The sequence below is a fragment of the Peromyscus californicus genome, unplaced genomic scaffold (assembly GCF_007827085.1).
Source record: "Peromyscus californicus insignis strain IS unplaced genomic scaffold, ASM782708v3 Scaffold_13__1_contigs__length_99412109, whole genome shotgun sequence".
In the NCBI taxonomy this organism is placed as follows: Eukaryota; Metazoa; Chordata; class Mammalia; order Rodentia; family Cricetidae; genus Peromyscus; species Peromyscus californicus.
In genome coordinates this window covers 89517650-89535809 of record NW_026294424.1, presented here as the reverse complement: position 1 = coordinate 89535809, position 18160 = coordinate 89517650, and the positions used below count along the sequence as shown (strand labels likewise).

General features: G+C 43.8%; 1 protein-coding gene across 7 annotated transcripts in view; it reads left to right on the top strand.

Annotated features, from left to right (window-relative positions):
• The window catches only part of Rasgef1b (RasGEF domain family member 1B), a 525136-nt gene extending 519700 nt beyond the window's left edge, over window positions 1-5436 (top strand). For all 7 annotated transcript variants that reach the window (XM_052735442.1, XM_052735443.1, XM_052735440.1 and 4 more), the window contains 2 exons: window positions 838-910; window positions 3976-5436. In XM_052735442.1, the coding sequence (XP_052591402.1) occupies window positions 838-910; window positions 3976-4000 (98 nt within the window). In that variant the 3' untranslated portion in view covers window positions 4001-5436. The remainder of the gene's footprint in view (window positions 1-837; window positions 911-3975) is intronic.
• The last annotated feature ends 12724 nt before the right edge of the window (window positions 5437-18160 follow it).

Below are 18160 nucleotides of genomic sequence, written 5' to 3'. Positions count from 1 at the left end.
GGTTGCCTCTCATGTATGAAGCCAGGCTTCTGAGCTGATCCACCTTTTTCTTTCTGTTTCGTGGAAAGTGTCATGATTGACCGCTAAAATGTTTTAATCAGCTAAACATAGGACATTTAAACATCCTTCCTAATGCCTGTTCTGCAAAGTGATGAGTGTGAAAGGAAAGCTATTGAAGAATATTTAGGAAGTTGTGGAAAGTCTTGACCTGTTAAAGCCTTGGGCAATAGAGACAGGAAACATGTTTGATTCTGCATAGGAAGATTCACCAGTAGAGTCTGTAGAAGACCTGGGAACTTACTCTATGAATTATTATATCCTCATGGTGTGTTGATAGTGTCTGCCCGACTGCCATTTTGAATTCATATAGCCTGTTTCAGGGTGTGAGGAGACTTGATTGTTTTCATCTCTGTAAATAAGATTAACAAAAGCTTTTTATAATTTTGAGATGATTTTCTTTCCGATTTAAACACCCTACACATGATTTTTATTAAAGTTCTGGGGGTGCCAGGAAAGAGCCATGACCCTTTCCTTTGCAAAGACTATAAACCCAAGTGTTCGACAGCATTGTATGGTCTGCATTTTCAAAGCTTTTTGCCTCATAAATTCTTGGTTAATTAAGTGCATTTTCAGCTTAGAGCCCTGGGTTTTGTTGAGGTGGCCAATCAGAAGCAAAGTGGGGTTCTGTGTTTTTCGTGACTCCTAATCCAGTGTATCTGAAGGGTGTGCTGGAGGTTGGGCTCAAGTCAAGCAGGCCTTCCTAGCAATGGGGGTGGGGGTGAAGGTATCAGGAGAAGGCTTCCATCATAACGCATTCTTTCCTTTCGTTGATTGTAGCTCTCTACTTGGCTTCTTATGAGAGTGAAGGACCTGAAAATAATATAGAGAAGGACAGATGGAAGTCTTTAAGGTGAGTCTCAGTGCTTCTCGAAGTACAAGTCTAAAGGAAACGCCAGTTTCACCTCAAGAGAGCCATATGTGTGCCTTGTGTGGGAGGGCCCTGCCTACCTGTTCAAGTTGGCAGAGCCTTCTCTTCAGTTCAGAGTCTCTGTGGCTTGGGTTCTCATGGCCATCATTCAGTTATATTGCTTTTTATTTTTTTACCCTGGCAGATAATACCATGACTGCAGTTCTTCCCCTGTTGGGGAATAGAATATGGAATTGAGATTACTCCATGGTATAGTAAAACAAACAAATTAAAAAAACCTATTTCTCTTTGTTTAGAAGTTCAGACTTTATTGTTGAATAGTTCTAATCTTAAAACACTATTTAGGTGGGGCACCAAAAAAAATACTGGTTAAAATTAAGGTCATTTCAAGATGGGGGGTATCACTTAACAGGTATCAACCACCACCACCCCCTCCATTTAAGAGAGAGAATCTGGATTTAAAATATAATCAGTAGAGTTATTTTTTAAAGAAACAAAACAAAAAACCCTTTTACTATTCTATATTCAAACAAATTTATAAGTGCTTATATTGTAAGCATTGAAGATATTTTAATGGGTAGAAGCAGCCAGGACATAATATGATCCAGGATGATCGAAACTGGTTCAGAGCTCACATTGAAGCGGATACAGATCTGTGGGATTGGATAGGTAGAATAGCCTGGACTTGTACTCTCAGCCCTCAGGAGGCTGAAGCAGGGGGAACTGAGAGTTCAAGGCCAGCATGGGCTACACGATGAGACCATGCCTTACAAAAATAAAGGAAAACTTGGAAATTACTCCTTTAATTTATATTTTAAGGTGAACCTTGCTTTCCATGTTTCTTCTTTGTAATCACCTTTTCCCCCCTCCTTGAGCAAGCATGACCTTTGGTAAGACTCCTAGTGTCTAAAACCTTGCTGTAGCAACTGGTTTTTTGTGTGTTTGTTTTTGTTTTGTTTGTTTGTTTTTAAATTTATTTTTTTTGCAAAGCTCAGAACTTTTTTTTTTTTTTTTTTTGGCAAGGCTCAGAACTTTTTTTTGTTTGTTTTTAAATTTAAAGAAGTAGACAGGTCAATTCTGCAAGATACTCAGTATCTGAATTACACATGGAATATTAACAACCCAAGCCTACTCATACCTCTTTTATAGTTATTCTCTTCTGTTGCAATCAGTAGTTTGGTTGCAAATCGAAGGCTTGACAAGAAAGAATGAATTGCATACTCTTTCCCCATGGCTCTGTGTCCTGTACACACGGTATATGGTAACCAAAGGATTTGACATAACTAAAGATTTTAGTGGTGGAACTAGAAATGTGATGTGAGAGAGGCCATCTGCTAGCTGAATTCAGACATGAACTTGGGAATCTGTTTACAGTTGTATAAACTCAAAAATGATCAGTGATAATGATTGTCTTGTCAGAATGTGTTTGAGCATTGGAAGCCAAGTGTGTTGGCACACACCTAGGATCCATAGCTCTTGGAGGCCAAGGTAATAGAATCTCAAGTTTGAGGCTAGCCTGACCTACAGAGTGAGTTCAAGGCCAGCCTGGGCTATAAATAGAAAGCACATCCCCATCACCAGAATGATAATAGTACAGGTTCTGCTGCTATGGCAGTCAGTCGCTTGATGAGAAAACATCTTGTGCACACAGTGGGAGGTATTCTTAGGTACAAAAGACTAGTCTCTATGTTAAAATTGTCTTCTGGGGAAGTTTAAGGAACAGTTTCCCCCTCATATCTAAGCCGTGTGCTCTGCCTTTCTCAGAACTATAGTCATGGCTTCCTCCCCTGCCTCCTCCCTAGGCAGAAAGTGCTCCTGAAGGCATACTCCTCGGATACTCTTAGCTCTCTTGTCGCCAGTCACACCTTGTTTAGTATAGTGTGTGTGTGTGTGTGTGTGTGTGTGTGTGTGTGTGTGTGTGTGTGTACCTCTTTCACAGCTGCTATGTAGTCCCCCTGAGAGTGAGCACAAGGGCACGCCCCATGGCTGCTCCTACCCTGGACACTTGTACTCCGTGGCTCCTCAGCCCCAGTTCCTATGCTATGATTGAATGATGTGCAGGTGCTGGCCAAGGCCTAGCAGCCATAGAAAGGATAAAAACAAGAAACTGAGTTCTTATAAAACCATGTCAGTAAACTCTCTAGAATGACAGTTCCTGCCCGAAAACTTGTCTACGCGTTAGCTTTGAAGCGGTGAACTGCTTGGCCATAGACGCTTTTTGTGGTATTTCTAGATTCAGACACATCAGTGTAGATGTGAGTCCACATTTGAGGACAGACACCTTCCTTATCACCCACTGTTTTCCTTCAGGGGTCATAGTGTGGAAGTTGCCTTTACCCACTAAGTAAACTGCTAGCAAGTTTTAGGTCAATGACACAAACTAGAATCATTTTGGAAGAGGAAACCTAATTGAGAAAATGCCCCCACCTGATTGGCCTGTGATGAGTTTTCTTAATTGATGATTGACAGAGAGGGCCCAGCCCATTGTGGGCAGAGCCAGTTCTGGACTGGTGTTCCTGAGTGCTGTGAGAAAGTAGGCTGGGCAAGCCATGAGAGTAAGCCAGTAAGCTGCACTCCTCTGTGGCCTCTGGATCAAAGTCTGACCTCCAGGTGCTTGCCACGACTTCCTTTGATGATGGCCTGTGATGTGGAGGTGTCAGCCAAATCCTTTCCTCCCAAGTTGCTTATGCTCATTGTGTTTTATCACAGCAGCTGAAGCCATATCTAAGACATAAACCTGTATGGTATCATGCACATGTCACACATGTATAAAAGTTGGTTGTCATTAATGGTGTTCACTTTTTGTTTTAATATCAAACAAAATCTGAAGATAGAGATTTACTGTAAGCAGTGCTTTGGCTGTCTCCATTCACAGCTGTTTAAGGCTTTAGCAGTTTCCCTGCAGGACAGCTAAGGCTCCCCGTCCTTGATTTCCACCCCATCGTTTCCACTATGTAAAAATCCGTTTAAAGTACAGGAGAGACAAGTACTAAACAAGGCAATCTGAGCCGATCGATACAAGTGGTCCTCTGCCTTCTGCCTTACAGATCCAGCCTGTTGGGCAGAGTTTAACAAATGGAGACTGTTGCTGCTGCTGCTGCTGCTGCTGCTGCTGCTGTTGCTGCTGCTGCTGCCGCCGCCGCTGCATCAAACAGACCCTGGAGGGCCTGGCCTTTGTGTTCTGGCATCTAGTACTAGGAACAGTCGTGCAGACCCTGCAAGCAAGCCCAACTGCGGAGCAGATGGAAAACTCATTTCCTACAGCCGACAGATGGACTCGCATTTTTGAGACTGAAATGTTCACTGAAGACACTTGAGAAAGAAGCCTCTAAAATTCCCGGCTCTGCACATGATTCATCTTCTGGAATTTCCACGTGAATCACAGCTCTGCACCTGGATGGAGTTTTCTTTTTTTGTGTGTGTGTGGTTTTGTTTTTTGTTTTTTGTTTTTTTTTAATTTGCTTGAACATTTGCTGCTAATGGAACTTACCCAGCTGAGTGCTGGCTATATGAAAGCCCATGGGTTTTTTGTTGTTGTTGTTGTTAATTTAAATGAAAAAGGGAGAGGAGGGAGGGGAAACACCCCCTCCCCTCAGCGCCCGCGCCCCTCCCCCAGTTTGGGTCCCAGACCTCTGCTTGAGCAGTATTCCAATGAGGGCAAAGACTGGGTGGAGGTCTGCTGCGGGCATTCTTCCCCTTAGCGTGTACAGCGTTGTAAACATCTCTCCTCCCTCTTCCTCCGAGGTTTTGAGTTGGCTGCTGGTTAGCACACTCCTCCTTGCCCATATAAGTTATTTAATATAATAATGAAGCGCAACACTGTGGTAGGAAAATAGCCACTAGGAAGAAACAAAAAAGCAGAGTTCGGCCCTGTTGGACTGCCCGTCCCGCTGGAAGGATGGTGTTTTCTTTACCCTTCTGAGCTGTTTACAACTGACCACTGTGTTCTGTAGATGTATTTTTCAGTAGTTTTTGTTTTTATCGTTACTTAGTTTTCCATAACGCCGCCATGCCCCCCCCCCCCCGTAAATGTAAATGATCTGATGACATTAAGGGTCTTGGAAAAATCCATGACATAATCACAGTTGTTTTTTACTAACTTACTTTTCGTTATTTTCTGGAGTCTGTTGGTGACTACTAAACATGTAAACAAGGAATAAATTGGAAATGTTACCTCCTCCCCTCTAGCAGTGAACAAAACCAATGAGAACCAGGTTGCTGTTAACTCTGATCGGTCTAACTGTGAGCTCGTTCCCCTGGTTAACATCTAAATAGGTCCATAGTTCCTCTGCCAGCAGCGATTGTGTATACTCTAGGAGAAGCTTTAGAGTAGTGATCCCAGCTAATGAAAATGCACAAGGCCAAGTTCCAACCCCAGACATGTTCATTAACCTTTCTGACGCTGTTTTGAGAATCAGCATGTCCTTAGCGTGCATTGTCTCAGCAGGCCTCAACTGTCTCCAAGTTGTCCCTTTACAACGTCAATACATTTTACACTCTGCAGCCAAGAGTTGTGGTGTCTTTCTTTGCTTTGTGGATGGAATCGTGGGTGGATGGGCCTATAGCTGTAGGTCATTGGACGGGTTCAAAATGTGTGCACTCCTGAAGGAGTGGTCTTAGGACTGCAGACATGGAAGGGCGTTTGTGTTCTAAAAAGAAATCCTAGCAGGCATTTTCCAGACACTTTCTAAGGTGTTAATCACAGATTCTGCCCTTGTCACTCTACCCTTAGGTACACAACAGGAAATGGGTATGTTCTGATAATAATTTGTCAAAGGCCATAGAGCTAATGAGAGGCACAGGGTTAAACTAGGCCTCTTAATCCAGAGCCCAGGCTTTAAACGACCAGGGCATCCCAAGCTTTTATACCCTTGCAGTGGACCCATGTGATGCCGAGGTCCTGGATCAGCTTAGGCTCCAGGCTTCCTTGTCTCATTTGTACCTGAAGGTTTACTTGGGTAGAAGTGACTGAGTAATGACTCAGAGAGCCAGTCATTGAAAGAGATCTTACATTTCTTGAGAGAAGAGGACAGGACATGCCAGTGAGGACCAGAGGGGGGGAGTCAGTAGGTATAGGAGGCAGAAATGGAAGAGAAACAGAGGCCCTGCCCTGTAGGGAGGCTTCTTTAGGAAAGACATAGCAAGGAAAACATTAATCCCTAATTCCTGGGGCCTGGGGTGGTCCTTAGGTGCCCTGGAATGATGAAGAGAGGAGAAATGCTATCTGGGAGTTAGATGATGGGGAGAGCCAGTGGGACACACTAGAGATTAGTCCGGTGGCTAATGAAAGGCGTCCCCTTCACTCCCTGCAGGCCTGTCCAGCCTGGGGAGGGTTTGTTTCTGACCAGCCAGCCAGATTCTTAGATGTTAAAACATCTTACAGAAAATTTTAAAATGTGGTGGATACAGCTCTACCATACTGCCCCATGCTTTCTGTGCTGTCTTTCCCTGGCCTCCATAATTGTAACTGAGAGTGGCAATGTTTATATGTCACCTGTCTATTGTCAGGGGTGGTCAAATCTAGCCAGTTACTTGTTCTCTATGGCCTACAGGTAACAAGTTGAAAAACTTAAAAAAAAAAAAAGAAGCAATTATGTTTTATACCATACGGAAATGATGTGAACTTCAAATTTCAGTGTCCATAAATAAAGATTTAAGGGACCCATGGCCATGCTAGCCATTTATGTGTTTCTCTTGAGGCTGTTTTCTTCTTAAACCACAGTGCTGTGGTTGTGGCAGAGACTAACGTAGCCCCTAAGCCACAGTTTTACACTTTGTCCCTTTATAGAAAGTTTACCTGATCTAAGTAGTTCTTTTGGTTCAAGTTTTCAAGACTGCTACCCTGTGACATTAGATACCTAAATATGGCCAGTGATTTTTTTTTTTCTAAAGTGATCTTAAGACTAGAAATGTGATTCTAAGGCAGTGTAAAGAGAAGATTTCCCGTTATGTTTTACTCTCCAGGTGAGCCAGAGGTTCCAACCGTGTGCGGACTTTTATGGAATCTACTGAGTATCTCACATGTGCATGTGCCTTTCAGAGCAGTTTAGTAGATACATTTACGGTTTGTGTGGTTGGCTGGAAGCCTTCGTAAAGGCAAGCATAAACTGCACTAGGCAGTGTCAGTAGTTCTGTTGAGGCATGCCCCACCACACATTCCAAACCCACAGGGCTTTGAGCTGGGGCCTGGCTGGGGTCTGGCAGAAGATGGATGTAGGTAGATAACAGGAGAGGATATGTCATGACTTGAAAGAACCCCTTGCTTTTGAGGACACAGCTCAGTTAACTTGGGGGTGGCCTATTTTCCATATCTAACAAAGATACCACAATTAACAGCCTGTTGTCACTTTTATCTTGGGAGGTTTTGCATGTTCACCTCCCCTTTCCCCCCCAGGGCTGGAAGCCCTGATTTCCAAGTCCACCTCTCTCCTCACACTCCTTGCTCTGTGGGCACATCCGTGTTCTCACTGCTGTCCACCTGCTCCTTGTGTGTGAAGAAGACTCCATCATCAGAAGTTGAGCTGCTCAACTGTATATGGAGCTGTAGATGATGAGTGGCTTCCACCATTCACGGATTCCTTTGGCTTCCTCTGTTGTTCTCAATACAAAGCAATGCTGGCCTGTGTTCCAAAGCACCCCGACTATTCTAAGGGAAGAGTACCAGACTGAGACTAAAGTGGTTTAGGCCGATTTTCTGCTATAGCTAAGGGTTCAGAGGAACTCCTGAATGTGTTTCCTGAATAAGAATGGGGCCCATAACCTGGAAACTAAACCTAAAACTCAAAGATATGACAGTGCTAGGTCCATGGGCTTTATTTCCCCTTAGGAAGCTGGAAAGGCAAAGCTTTGGCCAGACTTTGGCTTCTAGAGATGGGTGGAAAAGTAGGCCCTTTCTGGTTATTTCAAACTGGAGGGTTTTTTGTTTGTTTGGGGTGTGTGTGTGTGTGTGTGTGTGTGTGTGTGTGTGTGTGTGTGTGTTCAGATGGCTGCAAGTCGCCTCCATTCTCTGCTTCATCTAGTCAAGGTCATCTGACTCAGTGCTGACAGGGATGCTAGGATTGAAGATTTATGTCTCCAAGCCTATGGTTTAGGAACTGTCATTCAAAATTGCAGACAGGGTCCACGTGAAATAGAACAGCCCAATTCTGTACTTAAGAACCAAGGTCTTTTAGAGGATTATTTACTCTTTCCTTCCTTCCTTTCACTTCATTCGGTGAAGAAACTCCCAGGTAGCTGACTCCCCTCTAGTACAATCAGCCATTTGTAGGTGTCCTTTCTGCCTCCTTGCTATGGAAGGGTGTATAGTCAGTCGGCAGGACGAGGCAGCTGCTCTAGAATATTGTCAACTGTGTGAGTTGTCCAACTCAGCACTTCCAGAGAAAAGTGTGGACATCCTAAGGGAACTGAAGGAGACATACTAATTAGAATAAAGACTGAAATTGGGGCTGGAGAGATGGCTCAGTGGTTAAGAGCACTGACTGCTCTTCCAGAGGTCCTGAGTTCAATTCCCAGCAACCACATGGTGGCTCACAACCACCTGCAATTAGATCTGGTGCCCTCTTCTGGCCTGCAAAGACACATGCAGGCAGAACACTGTATACATAATAAATAAAATAAATCTTTAAAAAAAAAAAAAGACTGAAATTACCTTGTGCCCCTCGATGGGACACCAAACATGCCCTCTACCTAAGCTGGGTTTGCTTCCTTTCCCTTTCCACCCACGCTGTTTAGGGAAATGAAAGTGTGAAATCATTTGTCTCCTGATGAATCACTGTGGGAAAGTAATTTTAGCAGAATGCGTTGTCAAGTCAGTTGAGACAAGTGGTCGGAGGACAGGCATTGTGTTTTGTTTTTTCTCAAGTGATTACGAATCCTAAGTGTAGATGGGTAGTGATATGGAGATAATGTGTGTTTGGAAAACATACACATGAGCAAGACAATTCTTAGGCTGGTCATCATCCAGGAGTCACAGATTTCATTTTCTTTAGTTAAATAATTAACTTATCTGGGTTTTGGAAATCAAATAAATCAAAATGATTCTAATACAACTGTCTTGGGTGGCACTGTCCCTACAGAGACCAGCAAAGAAAATCCAAGCTAGTGTGTTTTTTTTTTTTTGGTTTTTCGAGACAGGGTTTCTCTGTGTAGCTTTGCGCCTTTTCCTGGAACTCACTTGGTAGCCCAGGCTGGCCTCGAACTCACAGAGATCCGCCTGGCTCTGCCTCCCGAGTGCTGGGATTAAAGGCGTGCGCCACCACCGCCCGGCTAGTGTGCTTTTTTTAAAAAAAAAAAAAATGGTTAAGTTGTTAATACTCCTCTGTAGTTATTAGTACATGACTTAAGTCCATCCTTAACAATAATATAAAAACCCAGCAAAGGGATTAACATGGTGTAGGGACATGGGATAAGTTTGAAACACCTTCTAGGAAAGCACTAGACCACGACTGAGGACTAATTAGTGAACCTCACTCCAATCAGTTTTCTGGGACTTTGGGGAAGTTTCCCCCCCTCAGAACCTCAGGATCTTCTTTGTGAATAATAGATCTAGGTTAGCTGAAGCAGAATGGACTTTTGGGGGTCTAAAGGAAGGTCTTTGGTATTAGAATGGACTTTTTCAGCTTGCTGGATCCAAAGGTGAATTAGCAAGTAAATGCAGTGTCCTGTTTGTATACTGCCACCTTCCCTTCTGCGGGAGTCCCTTTGTGTTTTGTTTAATTGTGTTTGTGGAGGGAAAGGGCAAGAGGCTAATTGCTCCTACTTGGTAGCAGACAAAGGCATGATAAAGGCTCAGATCACCCCTCCAGCTGCATGCCACGAAACAAGGAGACAGAGTTCTTCATAGGAAAGAGTGGTTGGTACCCAGCCCAGAAATGGAGAGTAGGCCTGTGCAAGATCTGTTATACAATTTAAAGGTGCCAGGTTGAGAAAGCACAAGGACCACATAGATGACTCTGTTGTATAGAATACTTCTTTGTCACAGCAGCTGTTAGAACTGTGCTTGCTAATATAGATAGATAGATAGATAGATAGATAGATAGATAGATAGATAGATCGATAGATGAATGGATGAATGGATAAAAATCACAGCGTGCCTGTCCACACCTAGTCATGTGCAAAAAAGGTCTTCCTTTGGTTTACCAAAGTAAGATCTAGAGAAGTGATGATCCCAGTCCTCTCCTGAATTTGCCACCATCCTTTTGGGGACACAATATCACCTCCTTTGAAGGCTGCCCAGGTGGAGGTGGGCTGTAGCATATGGCACGTGTGCTAGACAAAGTCCTATTACCTAAGGCAATTAGGAAGGGAATACATCATCCCTGGATGATGGAGACCTTTCCCTGTGGTTAAGTACTCAGTGAATTGTAACCTAGCTAAGACTAGACCTTTCCCTGTGGTTAAGTACTCAGTGAATTGTAACCTAGCTAAGACTCGGTAACAGAGACTAGATCAAAGGTGGAAAAAGACAAGCACAGTCCCCCAGGTGGGGGAGTGATGGAGAGGGATATGTAAATAGCAAAGCAAACAGCTTTGGGTGAGTGAGAGAGCTTGGGAAAAGGTTAGGCATTCAGTATATCTGAGCATCTGAAATAATCAAACTCATTTAAAACCTAATGAGAAAACAATGAAGCCAAGAAACCGGTTCTCCTGGGAACTCACAAACTATTTGCTTATAAATTAGGTATTAGGTAAGTGAATAGAACTAGATAGCATAGAGTCGTATTTTCAGTTATAGTAACTTCCTGAACTGACCCCGTGAATGCTGTAAAATACTAGAAAATAGGTATCAGCAGCTGCTCTCTACCCATCCCAAAACTAACAAGGCCACTGGGAAGGGCAAAGAAGAGCTGGAAACAGAATGACCCAGGAGTTTCTCAGCCTCCCTCATTTATATGGGAATATGGGGATAGCTTTGAGAACACCATCTTTCTCAGGAGCTAGGGTCCTGGAAACTCTGACCACCCAAGCTAATGACTTTCAGGTTCTTGTCTCATGAACTCAAAGGCTGAAATCCACAGACCACCAAAGTTTTAGAGAAAAATTTCTGACAGATTTGTAGATGGGAACTAAGAGGAAGAAAGAGCCGCGATGTTTGAGTTAGGTGCAAGGTGGACAAGCAGGCATTTGATGGGAGGAAGAGTAAGGAAGCCCAGAGAACAAGCAAAGGTGTACTTTGGCCCTGGTCAGTCCCTGAAAGAGGCAGAAAGGAACACAAAGGGGAAGGTTAAGCCTTGGACTCAGGACTCAGAAAGGGGGACAGTCCTAACAGACCTCAGGGAAGCTCCTGGGAACTGCACTAGTGGGCAGGGATTCTGGGAAGGAACAGCACATTGCTTCACTAAAAGGCTCATTACTTCTTGGGTCTCTAGCATAATTTAAGGTAAATTCGCCTTCCTGAAAGGTGTTCCCTTGGCTAGATTTTGGCCAGCACAACTGGATTAACCCTCAAGGGAGGAAGACAATGGCATGTCTTTTCTAGAGGTAAATCCCATCCTTTGCCTGGGAGGCTGCAAGCTTCCCTTGTGTTTTAATACTTACTTTAACACCTCGAAAGTTCCAGACTAGAAAATGTTTTCTCTCCTCCTGGCATGTCCAACATGCAGTTGACAAAGCTTGATTCCACTAGAGATAGCTATGAATGTGATCTGACACAAAATTGGAACCTTACTTTAAACTTTATTTGTGCAGATTCACTGGTGGTAGTGGTGGTGGTTGCTGTGGGATGGTCTGTATGTTAAATGTGTTGCTGATTGGTCAATAAATAAATCACTGATTGGCCATTGGCTAGGCAGGAAGTGTAGGCGGGACAAGGAGGAGAATAAAGCTGGGAGGTGGAAGGCTGAGGGAGAGACACTGCCAGCCGCCACGATGACAAACAGCATGTGAAGATGCCGGTAAGCCACGAGCCACGTGGCAAGGTATAGATTAATAGAAATGGATTAATTTAAGCTGTAAGAACAGTTAGCAAGAAGCCTGCCACGGCCATACAGTTTGTAATCAATATAAGTCTCTGTGTTTAATTGGTCGGGTCTGAGCGGCTGTGGGACTGGCAGGTGAGAGAGATTTGTCCTGACTGTGGGCCAGGCAGGAAAACTCTAGCTACAGGTGGTGGTGGTGATGGTGGTGGTGGTTGTGGTGGTTGTGGTGGTGGAGGTGGTTGTAGTGGTGGTGATGTGTACACACTTATAAAGGTCAGAGGACAACCTTGGTTGTCATTCTTTAGGTACCCATATTATACTGTTTTTGAAACAAAGTCCTGTCACTGAACAGGAGCTCCTCAGCTCTGTGTTTACTTGGTTGGGTCTGACGGCTGTGGGACTGGCAGGTGAGAGAGATTTGTCCTGACTGTGGGCCAGGCAGGAAAACTCCATCTACAAAACAGAGCACCAGTTACTGTTTCCCCTCCCTCCCTCCCCATCAGATCTCTCCCTCCCTCCCCATCAGATCTCTCCCTCCTCTCTCTCCCCTCCCCATTAGCTCTCTCCCTCTTCTCTCCCTCCCTCCCCATTAGATCTCTCCCTCCTCTCTCCCTCCCTCCCCATCAGATCTCTCCCTCCTCTCTCCCTCCCTCCCCATTAGCTCTCTCTATCCCCTCTCTAATAGATCTTTCCCTCCTCTCTCTCTCCCCTCCCCATTAACTCTCATAACCACCTCTCTGCTTTCCTGTCATAGATAAATCTATACAGTATGCATTTATATGTCTGTATCTGTACAGATTTGAATACATATTCTGCATTGAAAGAAAATACTATTTATTGTTTTTTTTCTGTCTGGTTTATTTTAACATAATGATTTCTAGTTCTGTTTTCCTGAAATTTTCATTTTTCATTACAGAAAAAATTTCATTTTGTATATAGCATACTTTCTTTGCCCTTTGATTTATGGATGGACATCTAGACTGGTTCTGTAGCTCTTAAATTCCTGATTAATTTCATTTACTTCAGCTTTCCTATGAAATGAAAACCATAATTATTCTTACTTAAGAAGTAAAGAAATTACGGCTTAGCTGTATTAACATTTGCTTAAGGTCACAAATCTGGTAAGTGGCAGAACTCAGATTTATCTGACTCTGACCCTTGAAATTATGATCTTGCTTGCTCTATTATTTTCTCTCCATTAGGAACATTTCAAGTGCACATTAAAAATTGATTTTGGCAATTTTAAAAATAGGTATTTATATCACTCTGTGAGCAAATAAATTCCGATGGCATCATAGCAGTTAGGAGAGTTGTAGCTTGCTGGGCGAAGGTCCCACAGGGTGGAGACTAATGAGTTGGTGTCCACCTGGATACGGGTGTATAAAGAATAAAGAGGTGACAGGCTCCTGGCTCTGCCCTTCCTTATCTTGCTCTCATTCTCTCTCTCTCTCTCTTATTAATCAGGAAAATGATTGGACAGGTCACAAACTGACATATCAATATTGCAAAACGTTTCCTTTTCGTGACAATAATGAATAAAACAAGATTAAGAGCTGAAGCCTGGTAGGCTGAAGTTAAAACTTCAGTTTAGGTTCAAAACCCAATGTCGTTAATTCAAGAAGAGAAAAACTGGGCTCCACATCTCCATGTAAGGGAGCCTGGTGGTTTTAACTGATTGCTCTCTTTATGTGGCATCCGCAGGGTAACACCACACCAGTGTTTTCAGCAAACATTTTAGTCTCAGTTAAGAAAACAAACAAAACCTGTCCAGCTTTTAGAGGAGGTAAGTTGCCACAGATCTGTCTCATGTCAGCCTCTTGTTTTCAGTTTTGATTACCAGGCTCTGAGAGGACACTGACAGACTTGAGAGTAGCAGGAAGATGCTAAATCATGTGACTCAAAAGCATGTGAGAGACTCTCTAGATGCAGAGTTGTTGAGACTTGCAGCTTGGTGGGAAGTTAACCTGGCTGTGTGAAAAAGTAAGAATTGGTACCAGTAAGAAATTAGAGAGAGGCAGACTTCAAGGCAATGCCCAAAGTTTCCTCATCCACAAATGTACTCTTCATCCCTAGTGGTTATGGAAGACATACAGTAGACAGCAACAACCTCACCCTTCTCCTCTAATAGTCATTGACCTATGGGGGGGGGAGATTCGTTCAATTATAGATGTTGATTTGCTTAATTGTAACCATTGCCATTGCTATGAATGAATGTCAGTAGTGGTCCAGAGGAAAGGGTGATTAATTCTCTTTCAAAGGGGTCAGGGGCACTTGATTTAAAGGATAATTAAGTATAATTTACACACATAGTAAGAGTGTCTCTAGGGAATAAGTGCTGCGAAATTGCTTCTAAAAGGAACCAGAGATGAGCTAAGAGCATCGTATAAAAATGTGAAGAAGCCAAGCATGGGGGTATTTTAAGTAAAGTTCCAGACGCAGCTCAGTTCCCAAAGGAACTCTGGAACATGTGGTACATCCCAGAATTTGCTTGGCTTTTGTACCCGAACCCTCATTAGTTGGTTATGAGCTACCTCGATGGAGAGAGACTGAAGACGGAAAACTTCTGGCATATCAGGTGCTGAAATTCTTCAGAGACTACATGTGTAGGGTATGAGCCATTGCCATCAAGGCATGCAGAAAGAGCTTGGAGGATAGGTATATGACATAGAAGACCATACATGTCTTCTAGTAGGAGCATCGACAGCATCTTTCATAACCAACATGAAAGGGAGAGTCTTCCATCAAAACAACGACCCAAGCAAAGGGACAGAGAGAATGCAGGCTTAGTGGACGGATGCAACTTCACAGGAACACAAAGGACGAACAGAACAAAAGCAGGAAAAAGACCAGGAGCTGACTGGTGGGAGACAAAATCCCCCAGCAAGCTAGCTCAAGGGAGGCAGCAATCTCATGGAGATCTTGTTGGAGAGAAGACAGTACTATGCTGCTTCCAGGAGACAGGTTCTGGAATGCAATTCGGGGTCCTGGTGATCTGGGCATTTCACAGGCAGAACGTAATGGGTTGCTACTGGTAGATCTCTGGTAGATCTTCTTTACTTTTCCTTGTTTAAATTCCAAGGTCAAGAATCTGCTTGATTCCCCCCCCTCCCTTCCTTCCCCCCATGTCTCAGTCTCATCTCACTATATAGCCCCTGGCTGACCTGGAACTCAATATATTGACAAGGCTGGCCTTGCACTCACAGGGATTCTGTATCCCAAATGCATGTTTCTTCACTTGCTGGAAAGTCTGAGGCAGGTGCCTGACCACAATGTCTACCTGGAGGAGTGCATAGTAATATGGTATAAGATACAGTGAAGATGAGGGAGAGTAAAGGCCGTGGTCCAGGTGCTGACTGGCTAGGATAAACTTCCCAGGGACCTGATGAAGAGGATCCTTGTATCCATTTCCTATGGCCATGTAACCAATGAATGTCGTGAGGCAGGTAAGGTGGGCTTAGCGGTAGGAGCTTTAAGGAGCATTCATGGTCTCAGACGAGAGGACTGTCTTGGAATTTGTACCCCAGATGTTTCAGTTACTCCATCGAAGGCCTGGCCTTCCGCCTTCTCAATCCTTGGTAGTGTAGTCAGAAGTTTTCCTGCCTGGCCCGAGGTTGGGACAAATGTCTCCCACTCGCGTCCCGAAGCTGCTTAGTCCCAAGTAAACACACAGAGGCTTATATTATTTACAAACTGTATGGCCTATGGCTCAAGCTTCTCACTAGCTAGCTCTTATAACTTAACCCATTTCTATTTATCTGTAAGTTGCCATGTGACTTCATGGCTTACCAGTACTTTCACATCTTGCTTTTCCTGGCAGCTTCCAGCATCTCTTGTGCTTCTCCTTTCCTCTTCCTCTTTCTCCAGTTGGAATGTACTGCCTGGCCTTATTCTGCCTCACCATTGGCCAAACAGCTTTATTTATCAACCAATCAGAGTAACACATATTCACAGCATACAGAAAGACATCCCACAGTACTTCCCCTTTTCTGTCTAATCAAAAAGGAAGACTTTAACTTCAACCTTGTAAAATTACATATAAAAAAACAGTTATCAAGCAAGATTACAGTTATAATATCCAGTCTATTTATATTTGGCAAACTTAAAGAAAATATTCTATCTATCCTATATTTGTGAGTCTAAGGTTTCATATCTAATTTATCTTTTATCATAACCAAGGAAAATTATTATAACTATCTAGTCTTCAACTACACCAAAGACCTCAGAAGGATTTAATACTACTTAAGTAAACAGGAAGAGCATTGTAAGCAACTTCCAAAAATCTAGAATGACAGAGACAGCTGTCTGCCTGGACAGTCACCCAAAGTTCCTCTGTAATGTTGGTGCATCCATCTTTAGCCTGCAGTCCTAGAGTTTCTCAGTTGCTTCTCTCTGTGTCCTGTATAATGTCTGGCAGTCTCCTCTGTGAAGCAGTAACCTGAAGGACCATCTCATCTTGCAAAGTTCAGTGGCCACCTTCCTATGGGTCCTGCATGTCCAGTTTATACAACATTCTGTCAATCAGTCCAGGCAAGAACAGTTTCTTGCCCGAATGGCCAGTTCTGCCAAGAAATAAGATAAATTCCATATGGAGTGTCTTCGATGCCCATCCTTTGTGAAGTAAATCAGTGCTGCCAGGAACAGATGTGTCTCGTTGTCCAGGAAAGTGTAAGTTTTTAAAACATGGGTGAGGGATTTGTCTGGACTGCTAGAGGCCAGGTGGGACCCGAGAAACATTTTAGCTATAGGGAGTTTAGTTTATTAGCCAGTGGGTTAATACTTTGGGGTGAGCTCACCTGAGCCATTCTTTTGTAGCTGGAGTTGCCTGGGTGATGATGGTCTTGTCTGCAATATGGATGATGTTCAGTCTCTTTGTGTGGTGTCCTGTCTAACTCACCGAGATGAGCCTCATCACATGGACTTCTTCTCCAAGTGTCAAAGAAGATCAAGAAGGACACAAGCTTAAGCTCCCCCCACCGTGTGTGTGTGTGTGTGTGTGTGTGTGTGTGTGTGTGTGTGTGTGTGACATTTTTAGTTGTTGTCTTCAGTCACATGTTTAAGCCCAAGTCAGGATGGGCCCCATTTCTCAAAAAGAAGAGATGCAAAGTTACCAGATAGATGTCTTAGTCGATGTTCTATTGCTGTGAAGAGACACCATGACCACAGCAACTCTTAAAAATGAAAACCGTAATTTAATTACAGTTCAGAAGTTTAGTCTACTATCCTCATGGCAGGGAGCATAGAGGCACTCGGGCAGACGTGGTGCTGGAGAGGTGGCTGAGAGTTCTATATTCAGGTCTGCAGGCAGCAGGAAGAGAAAAAGGAACACTGGTCCTGGCTTGAGCATTTGAAACCTCAAAGTCCACAGTTACACAATTCTTCCAAAAAAGTCACACCTTCTAATCCCTGTCAAGTAGTGCCGCTCCCTAAGGACCAAGTGTCCACATCTATGAACCCAGCAGGGAGAGACATTCTTATTTAAACCACCACACTATGCAAAAATGTATTTATATAATTGAGAAGTTTTGTTGCCATTTTTTCAATTTATCCAGTCTTATGTCTCACAGGCAAGGAAGTCACTGAGGACTTTTTACATGGAGCCATGTGCCGAGGTTTCTTAGATGCCTGTGTGGTGGGGGTGGGGACACAGAGGAGGAAGATCACCTGGGCTTCACTGCAGATGATGAGACAAGTGGTGGACCTGTTCTGAGAGAATGGCTGTCAGGATGGGGAAGAGCACAGGACCGAGGGGAACAGGGACAGTCAGAATGAACAAGTGTTGATGATATTACTGCCATGTTGGGGTAAGGGGTACCGAACTTTCAGCTTAAAAGTCCAGCCGGGTAGGGGTGTTCTCTTTCTGCTGAGTCCTAAATGCCTCTCCTTTCGAGGCTGTGCTGGTCTGATTTTCTTCAGAACTACTCCATTACCATTCCCTCTCACCTCCTGATTCATCAAGATAATCGAGGCCAGCAGACATAAATCAACTCAACTCCCATCTTCTGGCACCTCCTCCCCATCTTCTGTTCCAACCGGCTCATGCCTGCTCCCGGCATGACTGCTTGCTGAGGCTTCAGAGCGGGGACTCTTCTGGCTCAAGGCTGAGGCCTCTTCCTGTGATCCTCATTCCTTTCGCCTTGGGTCTTCTTGTGCTGTGCTCTACACGAGCTTATGGTTTCTGTAATAGATTTTCTCTAATGAGGAGAAAGAAAAGCATTACATGTCTTCAATACATTTTAGAGGTATGCTCGCAATAGTCGCGTACTTTGAATATAGTTTAGACATTTTTGTACAAATGAGGTGGCCAGTAAGGAAGTTT